The sequence below is a fragment of the Oncorhynchus masou genome, chromosome 3 (genome assembly GCF_036934945.1).
Source record: "Oncorhynchus masou masou isolate Uvic2021 chromosome 3, UVic_Omas_1.1, whole genome shotgun sequence".
Lineage (NCBI taxonomy): Eukaryota > Metazoa > Chordata > Actinopteri > Salmoniformes > Salmonidae > Oncorhynchus > Oncorhynchus masou.
The window spans coordinates 13,349,973-13,360,920 of record NC_088214.1 but is presented as its reverse complement, the minus strand read 5'-3'; the positions used below and the strand labels follow the sequence as shown (position 1 = coordinate 13,360,920).

The 10,948-nt window shown below is 43.2% G+C and overlaps 1 protein-coding gene across 1 annotated transcript; it reads left to right on the top strand.

Moving 5' to 3' along the window:
- Nucleotides 1-2,375: 2,375 nt before the first annotated feature.
- LOC135510542 (fizzy-related protein homolog) lies at nucleotides 2,376-9,902 on the top strand. The gene is made up of 13 exons (XM_064931558.1): nucleotides 2,376-2,527; nucleotides 3,863-3,933; nucleotides 4,824-4,952; nucleotides 5,332-5,395; nucleotides 5,509-5,639; nucleotides 5,778-5,860; nucleotides 6,006-6,189; nucleotides 6,340-6,405; nucleotides 6,583-6,685; nucleotides 6,888-7,072; nucleotides 7,478-7,711; nucleotides 7,870-8,067; nucleotides 8,247-9,902. The coding sequence occupies exons 2-13, from the start codon at nucleotides 3,865-3,867 to the stop codon at nucleotides 8,286-8,288; spliced, it is 1,488 nt and encodes a 495-aa protein (XP_064787630.1). The 5' UTR covers nucleotides 2,376-2,527; nucleotides 3,863-3,864; the 3' UTR covers nucleotides 8,289-9,902.
- The last annotated feature ends 1,046 nt before the right edge of the window (nucleotides 9,903-10,948 follow it).

Genomic DNA, 10,948 nt, shown 5'->3' with positions numbered 1-10,948 from the left:
TCCCTCCCTGCTGCTGAGGTTATTCTTTGAAGAGCCTCATCAATCCCTCTGGCTTCACTGAAGGCTAACTTCTTAAACCTGGGGTCAAGTGCAGCGGTTTCTGACAGCACGTGATTATATTCCATTCTGTGGAATTTCTGTCCATTGATGAACATTGGGTGTCCATCAACTTTGTCGCATGTCCTGTGGTTACATTTGCTTCTCTCTGGCAGCTGGCGGTGATTCGCTGCAGACCCTTACACCGGAGTTTTACTTTTGAGGCTGTCACATAGCTGAAAAGAGAGAACAGTAACTTATTAGTTCAGGTTCATGTTTTGTCTCCTGATTCTACATTCTCATCTACTGCTCATAAATATATATAATACTGGATTAAATAATGATGTAGTAATAACTGCTTACTCTACCTCTCTCCACAGTGCCCTGCTCAAAGGGCTCCAGGACTCTGCACACCTCCTCCACCACCTCCCATTCCTCTTGGGTCAGAGCATCAACAGCTGCATTGACAATGGCCAGGGTAGAGATGATGGCATCCTTTGACTCAAGAAACCGCTTCAACATATAAAATGTTGAATTCCACCTTGTAGTGCAGTCTTGTTTAGGCCTCAGCTCAGGCATCCCCATCTGGCGTTGTGTAGACTTTAGTTTTTCAGCACCTACTGTGCTCCTTCAGAGCATCTCTTACAATCAGGTTGATTGTGTGGGCAAGACATGGATGATGGGTCCATTTGAAGATTTTCATGGCTTTGCTTATGTTACAGTGTTAAGGCAAACTGCAGTAGCTTTTTGGACTCTTTCCAGCACTGAAGCCTGTGTGCTCCCATACAGTTGTGGAATAAGTGATTTTGAAAGGGTTTTCCTGCTTGGAATTGTGTACATTGGATTAAGACTATTGCTATAATTTCTAAAACCTCTGTCCTCCACGATCGAAAATGGCTGGAAATCGGTGGCAATCATTTTAGCCAATGCAATATCAATTTGGCCTTGTTTTGCTACATAGACTTTGGCATAAACTGGTCCATAGAAGACTGCGTTGCTGTGGGTCGCGGAGTAGGCCTACTTGACTGAGTGGATACTGGCTCCACCACTATCACTAGCAGGCCCGCTAGTTTCTCGAAGCTCCGCTACAGCTAGCTTCACAGTTGGGTGCACAGTTCGCATAAACCGGTGGAGCTTGTGCGTAGAACCGGCTTTATATGAGATTTTGTTTTGACAAATTCTATACTGTGCTCTAACATTGTCTTGTTTATTAAAATGCATCCAAATGCTACTGTGCTTTAGACTCATTTTCCAGCTGTTGTTTTCACAGCTGTCCTACCTCTCTCTCTTCGTCTGCTACGTGTGTGACTGTGAGCGAGTTGGCTCGGCCCTCCCTCGCGCATCTTTGGTTCATTGGTTGACACAGCGTGTCTGATTGACAGGAACAGCAGGTGAGGCTATTAGTCTGAGCAGACCGTCAGAACGAATGTGTGTGCGCATGAGCATTTAGGCCTATATTATTATTATTATTATTATTATTTAGTTCTTTGAATTAGATAATTCTATTCATTTAAATATTTTGATTATTTATATCTTTTTTTTTTTTTAGAAATATATTTGGCTCTTCTGATATGTGAGCCGGCTCCCAACGTTCACCGACAAGAGCCGACTCGTTCGCAAACGACCTATCACTTACAGAATCTAATTTACCTGGGATATATACAAATTGGTGTGATATTTGAGGCTCTCTCTCAATTGATTGTATATTGAACACACATATGATATCAGTTCATGAGTGTATGATATGGGGGTTGGAGACATGTTTATTTCGACATTATAAAGAAAACGTTTTATGTTGCAGATCACCTCCTTTCGGCTACAGTCGGTTGCTTTAGCATTACTAGTCAAACGAGCCCATTATTAGCTTTCAATGGAATGTCTCAACTGTAACAAAGAGACTATCCCATTATGGTGCTTCTTCTTTCGTCTTAGTTTCACTTCAAAGTAATTGCATTTTTTATGATTGGGTTATCAATGGTAAATATCTTTAGCACAGTAATGTCCGCTTAAAGATGTTTCATCAAAGATGGTTTAGAAACTATGGTCACTGGTTTCACCTCCCTGCCGGCCCCTATGCCTGGTAGTCCTTCGTTACCATGAACACAATGTAAAAAACTTTTTCTACCATTTCTCGTCATAAAATCTGATCGTACACCTAACCCTAACCTTAACCATACTGCTAACCTTATGCTTAACCCTAACCTTAAATTATGACCGAAAAGCATAGCGTTGACTTTGTGGCTGTGCTAACTAGTGGAAACCCCTCTGTTCCCTTGACGACGTAAAATGTGTGATTCAAAAACAGTGACGTCACCGCGCCATTCCCATGTTGCTTTGCGAATCCCAGTCGAGCGTTTGTTCGATTTGTTGGTCTAAACATTTGTCTCTGTCTGGGCTGGAGAATAAATAAAATTCATTTATTTCACAAAAAATCTAGCCAAACAAACCGTCTCAAACTTGGTGCATAACTGAGAGTCTTTGACGCTGCACGGTAGGTCAATCTGAAAAAGAATTGTGTGAGAAACAAGTTCGAACGTTTGTTTATCTCCAATCACAATAGCTAACGTTAGCAAGATAGTGCTAACTTTTAGCCTATTCAGCGTGCTAATGGTAGTCTAGCTACTATCAGTGGCCTTATCTAATGGTGTTTAAAAGTGGCGCCCATGTTGGCTCTCTTGTCTTGAACTACGTTAGCTAGCTATTAATGCCTAACTAGCTAACGTTAGCTTTGTAGCTAGCTAGTGCAACGAGCACTCTGGTTTGTCGACTAATTAGCTAACGTTAGCTGTCTACAACATCGATTAGTATTTGTTGAGCAGACTGGTAGAACTTTAATACGAAATTCCAAGAAATCCGCATATTTCCACTCCATCGAGATACATGAAAGTGACAAGCGTAATGTTAGTTATGGGATGGAAGTGATGTTCACCCGTTCTGAGGCCTTCTGTCAATGGGCTAAGTTTACAGGTCACGACATCAATACTCAATGCCAACAGGTTTCTGATGATACTATATACACAACAAGCACGACAGAAGATAAATCGAGATTAGTGAACCAGCTGGTCAAGTCTCCACACAAAACGACCCCAGTAGTTAGGTACAATTTCCAGAAGTAAAAGCAGTGCCATGAATCTGAGGTGTTGAGTTTATATACACCACGCAGTATAATATAGTAGTGGTTCCCAACCTTTTTGGGTTACTGTACCACCAAGTAAAATTTTCTCTGCCAGGAGTACTGCTGAAGTCAATTTTACCAGTAGGCCAAGTACCCCTGGTTGGGAAACACTGTCATAGAGGCGGCAGGTAACCTAGTGGTTAGAGCGTTTGGCCAGTAACCAAAAGGTTGCTGGATCAAATCCCCGAGTCTGCCCCTGAACAAGGCAGTTAACAAGGCCGTCATTGTAAATAAGAATTTGTTCTTAACTGACTTGCCTAGTTAAATAAAAAATTATACTTTTTTGAGGATCTGTGTTGATGACAATGTTTGAAGTTATATCCATGCTGTATCTTTTCTGGGGTGAATTTATAGAGTGAAACCAAACAAAATGAGGAGGGACCTACCTGCATTTGTCCAATTGAAGCTAAAATTTTTGTTGCTTTTGCTACAGTGTCCAAATAATGAGTTGGTCTACTACGTCCCTGTTGTAGGGCGGCAGGTAGCCTAGCAGTTAAGAGCATTGTGCCGGTAACCAGAAGGTTGCTGGTTCAAATCTGCGAGCCGACGAGGCGAAAAATCTGTAGATGTGCCCTTGAGCAAGGTACTTAACCGTAGTTTCTCTGGATAAGAGTGTTTGCTAAATGACAATGTAAATGTGCTCCTTTACAGACATGGACCAGGACTATGAGTGTCGGCTGCTCAGGCAGATCAACATCCAGAACGAGAATGCCAGCCCTTTAGTAAGTGTATAGACTCAATAAAAGTTGTGTATTATTCTGGATTGACTTGTGTTGCACAATATCATTCTGTATTGAGGTGGCATATGATGTGACAGATGCCAACATCTAGATGTATTTGTCCGAATTGGTTGGCACACTCAGCTGACAGCATAGTGTTCAGGGATTTCAAGAGTAAGTTCTAGTTCAGTTGATGGGACGTAGCATATCTATCCAGAGATACAAATCCCCTGAAAGTAGGTCAGGTGTACCAGTAGGCTGTACTAGAGAACCAGTTTGTGTATTATTTTGTTGCTAAACTATATCAGACATACATTTAGCCTAAGCAGAACACACTGTCAGTGTTTGTTCAGTAGCTGTCAACTTCAAAGACTATAGATTTTTTCAGATTAGCTTGACAATAGTCTGATACTGGCTCCTCCCTTACATGTTTAATAACAAAACTGCTTTGTGAAGACTAAAGAGGATATCTAATGTGTGACACGAGAGCTTTGCTGTCCAACAGTGTGTGAAGTCTAAAAGCTACGTTTTTATTCAATTAGTCGCTCTGTCAGATCCCCTGATGTTTTGTCTGCATTAAAACCACCTCTCTGATTGACCCCTCCTGTTTACTTTACGTCGAGTTTCACCCCTCCTCTCTCCCTGTGGAAACCCATTAGAAAATAGGCATAGGCTACATCTTAGAGCATTCCTTTTAATTGTATCTCTATTGAACACCTCATCCGCGAATCACGAAACCCCCTTGGTTAACAGTTTATCTCGCCTGGGCTCTGCGGATCTCATGAGCTATTAATGTGCAATGGTTGTCATTTTCTCACCTTTCGTGGTTCAATTGTCCTCTCTGTGAACGAGTCCCTCTCTGACCCTGTATCCCCTTCTCTCTCCCCATGAAGAAGGCCATAGATACAGTACGAGCCCTGACACCCACCAACTCCCCCCTGTCGTCACCAAGCAAACATGGCGACCGCTTCATCCCCTCCCGCGCCGGCGCCAACTGGAGCGTCAACTTCCACCGCATCAACGTGAGTCCCCCCCGCAATGAACTTCGGGATTTTTTTTGTGCCCCAAGTTTTATATCTGTGTTGATCGTGTCGCTTGCTGGGTTTCTGTTTTCTGTCACCCTAATGGAGGGTGTTGTAGCCGCAACATGTCGGTGCATTTAACATTTTTTGCTATGCATTAAACAATAAAGGCTTTTAAAATTGTTCCACTACATGAGTGCCTTGATTACTTCCGGAAGTTTGGTTGTAAAGGCTTTTCCGGCATTGTTTACTATCCAGCATCAAATCATCTACAGTATTTCACCCCATGATCAAAGAGCACCTCATGGATTAACTATAAACCAATGAAGCGCTCCTCTACTGTCTCTACATATTAGTCACTGTTAATGTTGTTGTGTAGGAGAATGAGAAGTCTCACAATCAGAACAGGAAGACAAAGGATGGCACTACAGACACTAGCAAAGGTGAGCCTCTTGACTCTGTTGAATTTATTGTGTTTCTGTAGTGTGCATTGATTGTGTTTTACTCATTCATTCATTCCCATTAAAATGGAGATTAACATACCCCTCCCTCCTAGCGGACGGTCTGGCGTACTCTGCCCTACTGAAGAACGAGCTGCTGGGGGCAGGCATAGAGAAGGTCCAGGATCCCCAGTCAGAGGACCGTCGCCTCCAGCCCTCCACCCCCGCCAAGAGGAGCCTCTTCAGTGTACTTAACATAGGCCCTTATACATTCTGTTGGAATAGCTACCAGGGCTAGTGTATTGTGTGTGCTGCAGTTTTAATTTGTTAGTCATACAACATGTTTACATTTGACACTAAATATGCTAGTTGTTTGTGTTTACAGTATTCTGTCAGTGCCAAACGATCTCTACCCGAGGATGGCAACACAGTGTCTCCATACTCCTTGTCTCCTGTTAGCAGCAACAGGTATTCACCACTTTCACCTATGCATTGGTTTTATATTATATGGCTAACAGTGGTATTCTAGTTCTCCTCTCCCTCTCATTTCATTATAATGAGTATTTTCTGTGTCACATTGAATGAGTCATCCGTCTTGTCTCCCTCCTTGTAGTCAGAAGCTGTTACGGTCGCCTAGGAAACCCACGCGTAAGATCTCTAAGATCCCCTTCAAGGTGCTTGATGCTCCAGAGCTGCAGGATGACTTCTATCTCAACCTGGTGGATTGGTCCTCCCTCAACGTCCTCAGTGTCGGCCTGGGAACCTGCGTCTACCTCTGGAGCGCCTGCACTAGCCAGGTGTGTGTGTGTGTGTGTGAATGTTTGTGTGTTATCACACTGAAATCAGTGACACTGTCTCCATTTATCGCAAATGCCTCTGTCGTAAACTATTTCATATGATGTGAGTTGGAAATTGACAATCTATGGATTGTGTCTTTTGGTCTTCAGGTGACGCGTCTGTGTGACTTGTCAGTGGAAGGGGACTCTGTCACGTCAGTGGGCTGGTCAGAGAGGGTGAGTCTGTCTGCTTTAACTCCTATGTGTTGTCATGTACACCCCTTATTTACAGTTTACCCTATACCTCCAGGGCTCTGTAGTCCTGGCTCTATATGCTTCAGGGGGTGTGATGGATTTGCCCTGATACCATGTGTGTCTGGTTATTGTACTCTTTTGTGTGTGTGGTTTATCAAGGGGAACTTAGTAGCGGTGGGGACTCATAAGGGCTATGTACAGATCTGGGATGCGGCAGCAGGGAAGAAACTGTCAGTACTGGAGGGACACACAGCCAGAGTGGGTGAGTAGAAGGAGGCTGGCTGTCTTACAGAGAGAAGAGGAGAGCTTCTCCTCGGTAGTGCTGCAACAATGGAATATAATATCTAGTAATTCTATTGCTATGGCTTCATCATGAAATATTCATCCTTAAGTCAAAAGAAAACTTTGAAAACTGAGTGCATTTCAGCTGTTTTCTATATTTTTTGCTAAATCATTCTCTCTAGGTGCGTTGGCGTGGAATGCCGACCAGTTGTCATCTGGCAGTCGTGACAGGGTTATCCTGCAGAGGGACATCCGAGCCCCGCCCCTCCAGTCAGAACGTCGTCTCCAGGGACACCGACAAGAAGTTTGCGGCCTCAAGTGGAGCACCGACCACCAGCTACTGGCCTCAGGGGGAAATGACAACAAGGTACACACAGCACCGACCACCAGCTACTGGCCATGGGGAAATGACAAGGTACACACAGCACAGACCACCAGCTACTGGCCTCAGGGGGAAATGACAACAAGGTACACACAGCACAGACCACTAGCTACTGGCCTCGGGGGGAAATGACAACAAGGTACACACAGCACAGACCACCAGCTTCTGGCCTCAGGGGGAAATGACATCAAGGTACACACAGCACAGACCACCAGCTTCTGGCCTCAGGGGGAAATGACATCAAGGTACACACAGCACAGACCACCAGCTTCTGGCCTCAGGGGGATGACAGGACAAACACAAACCTCTTGAATAACTATTGTACACTCCTGCTTTTATCCTTACCCTTTGGCATTAACTTCCCAGAAAAATAACAATCCCTCCCCATAGCTGCTGGTATGGAACCACTCCAGCGTTCTCCCGGTGCAGCAGTACACGGAGCACCTGGCAGCAGTGAAGGCCATCGCCTGGTCCCCCCATCAGCATGGCCTGCTGGCGTCTGGAGGGGGCACGGCCGACCGCTGCATCCGCTTCTGGAACACCCTGACAGGCCAGCCCCTGCAGTGCACCGACACGGGCTCCCAGGTCTGCAACCTGGCCTGGTCCAAGCACACCAACGAACTGGTACGTAGGTAGGGGTGGCTTTTTAGGGTCATTCTGTGGGAAACAAAAATTTGTATGAAATGTGATATTTTCCATATATTTGGCACAAAGACAGGCCCTTTTAAAGGAAATCATTTTGACTCCTAAACATTTGTGACTAAAGTCCTTTTTACCTCCAGGTAAGCACACACGGCTACTCCCAGAACCAGATCTTAGTGTGGAAGTACCCTTCCCTCACACAGGTGGCCAAACTCACAGGCCACTCCTACAGAGTGCTTTACCTGGCCATGTCCCCAGACGGAGAGGCCATCGTCACAGGAGCCGGAGACGAGACGCTGCGCTTCTGGAACGTCTTCAGCAAGATGAGGTCCACCAAGGTAGCCAGACACCTCATATTGATTGGCGAACATTGATCTTTGTGCTGCGTGTGCCCCATATGAAGTCTACCTTTCAAATGATTTTGTTACCAATAACCCAATAAGCAAAACCACTGTCTCATTTGATATAGAGGATTGTAGTGTTTTAGAGATCTGACCCCTGCTCTCTTCCTCTGCAGGAGTCTGTGTCTGTACTAAACCTGTTCACCAGGATCCGGTAGCCAGAGGGGCACAGCTGTCCGGCAGGGGGAACAAGCGGGCTGGGGGAACAAGCCCATAGGGAATAATGTACTGCACACAACAAGTCCGACCCCTTATCTCTTCCTAGGCCTCTGGTAGGCTAGGGTCCTTTCACATACCCAAGGCCAGGTCGTCAAGCCGATAGAGGAGTCTTCTTCCACTGCCTCACTGCCCATCATAACCAGTGTGACATCACAAGGTCACACCACCATACCCATATTGGTGCTTTCCCCGGAAGAGGAAGAAGAGGACTCTGGAACTTTCCCCCAAGTGATTCTGTTTTTTGACAGACACTGTGTGCACACCTGCCAAATATGAAGTTTGTCCTTTTATTGAATGTTTATTTATTGTTTTTCTTTTTTTTAAACATCCTTATCACGTGTTGTCTGCTTCTGCAGCCTATGTTTGGTTTTTGTTTTCTGTGTGTTAATGTTTTCTGTGTCAGACTTTATGAAGAGCCTGATGCTTTTGTGTTTGTGCCTGCCTTAAAGGGATAGTTCACGTCTAAAATCAAACTCATGTTTTCACCATTGAAGGTATGGAAATGTATGACATGCTTTGACTTCAGGGTGAGCTGTCCTGTACCTGCTTGTAAACTAGTGATGGTTAACCCTAGGGCTTGAGAGGTGGGAGCTCACAGGTTTTTTGCATGTTGTAGACCATTGTAATTTATTCACCCTGTAAAAACACCCTTTTAAGTTCATTTGAAGTGTGATGATGCGTGATAATAATAATGGTGGAAATCGTATGTTTTTTTTTTTTAAATTAGAAAAAAAATCTGCAATTGTAATTTGAGCAGTGGCCGAAACAAACTACATATACTCACAGTTATTATCTGTAAATCGTATTGTTTTGGCAGTTGTCTTTTTTCATTTTTAACCAGTTTCTATCTTAACCTACATTTACCTAGACACATTTCACATTATTGCTGCCTTGAGTTACAATTTCACTCAGTCTGATAATGGGCTAGTAGCATTCAAAACAGATGTAAATAACGAGGCATAACCTTTGCATTGAGACTTATACAAGAAAGAAAAAACTGATATCAAAAGTACCATTTTTAATCTTAATCGGGTAACTTTTTTTCCTGGGTGTAGCAGGAATTGAAAGACACTGTAAAGAAAAAAGGAAAGCTGTTGATGGCCTCTTAAAGGCATTACTAGTGCATTGTGCTGTGTGTGTGTCTGTGGTAAAAAAAAAAAATGGGAAAATATATATATTTAGTCCATGGCACTTATCTTTTTCTCAGCTTATGTTTTGCTCTTGACTCTTAAGCAGATGTGAAAATATCTCATTTTGTTTTAATTCATTTAAAAGAAATGTTTAGGCTGAATTTTCTAGGGATTATTTTTCATTTTCTCAGTTTGGATGTGGTGTTGGAGTGACCTGGTGTGCCATCTTTGAATGAGTGGTATTTATTTGAGCTGTGTAAAAGTGTCCAGTAGTACACCCATAGCTTGTTCTGAGAGTTGAATATTATCTGAGAAAGGTGGAACGCTGATCTGTTCGGTGTCTATACTAGCTCCAGTCCTAAATAAGCATTTGTACTCCTTTTATGCCACTTAGAAACAAATAAAAACAAAGAATGCTGCCAACTTGAAATGCCTAAAGAATGTTATGAAGATAAATATTTCTGTACTGAGAGAAACTGAAATTTTATTTTAAGAGAAAAAAAAGTGATTGTATATAAGGTTTTCGAGTATGTTTTTATCAACTGTCTATGAATGGGAATGTGGAGCATGTGTCATTGTTTTGTATCAACTGTGTCTGAATGGGAATGTGGAGCATGTGTAATCGTTTGTATGATCAACTGTCTATGAATGGGAATGTGGAGCATGTGTAATTGTTTGTGTGATCAACTGTGTCTGAATGGGAATGTGGAGCATGTGTAATCGTTTGTGTGATCAACTGTGTCTGAATGGGAATGTGGAGCATGTGTAATCGTTTGTGTGATCAACTGTCTATGAATGGGAATGGGAATGTATGATCAACTGTGCTGAATGGGAATGTGGAGCATGTGTAATTGTTTGTATGATCAACTGTGTCTGAATGGGAATGTGGAGCATGTGTAATCGTTTGTATGATCAACTGTCTATGAATGGGAATGTGGAGCATGTGTAATCGTTTGTATGATCAACTGTCTATGAATGGGAATGTGGAGCATGTGTAATTGTTTGTATGATCAACTGTGTCTGAATGGGAATGTGGAGCATGTGTAATTGTTTGTATGATCAACTGTGTCTGAATGGGAATGTGGAGCATGTGTAATCGGCAGAACTTGTGGAATAATCCCTCAAGACATACATCACTATTGCTAAAGAGCTTTGATTGCTGTGTGTGATGAAGAATATCGTACTATGAACTGAAGCCCTCTGTTAGATGGCTCTTGTCGCTGTCCCAATGCAAAGGAATGACCAGATGACGTTGTCTCCTACAGCAGCAGCCTCATCCACACCCCTGTTCCATTTCCGCACCAAGATCAGGCTGTAGTTCGTGCAGGTTTTTGCTGCTATTTGATTCAAAATAATCATTTGACTGTACAGCCTGGTCTTAATAGACTAGTAAATGTAAATCTAGGACATTAGTAGGCCTATGTTACGTAAGACAGAAAGTAATTATTAAGGTCAAAAATGAAAGTATG

Bases quoted from the DNA above. Each gene is read 5' to 3' on its own strand.
- LOC135510542 (XM_064931558.1), top strand. From the start codon at position 3,865: ATGGACCAGGACTATGAGTGTCGGCTGCTCAGGCAGATCAACATCCAG. The intron at 6,406-6,582 runs GTGAGTCTGTCT...TGGTTTATCAAG, and splicing joins CAGTGGGCTGGTCAGAGAGG to GGGAACTTAGTAGCGGTGGG. The intron at 6,686-6,887 runs GTGAGTAGAAGG...CATTCTCTCTAG, and splicing joins GGGACACACAGCCAGAGTGG to GTGCGTTGGCGTGGAATGCC.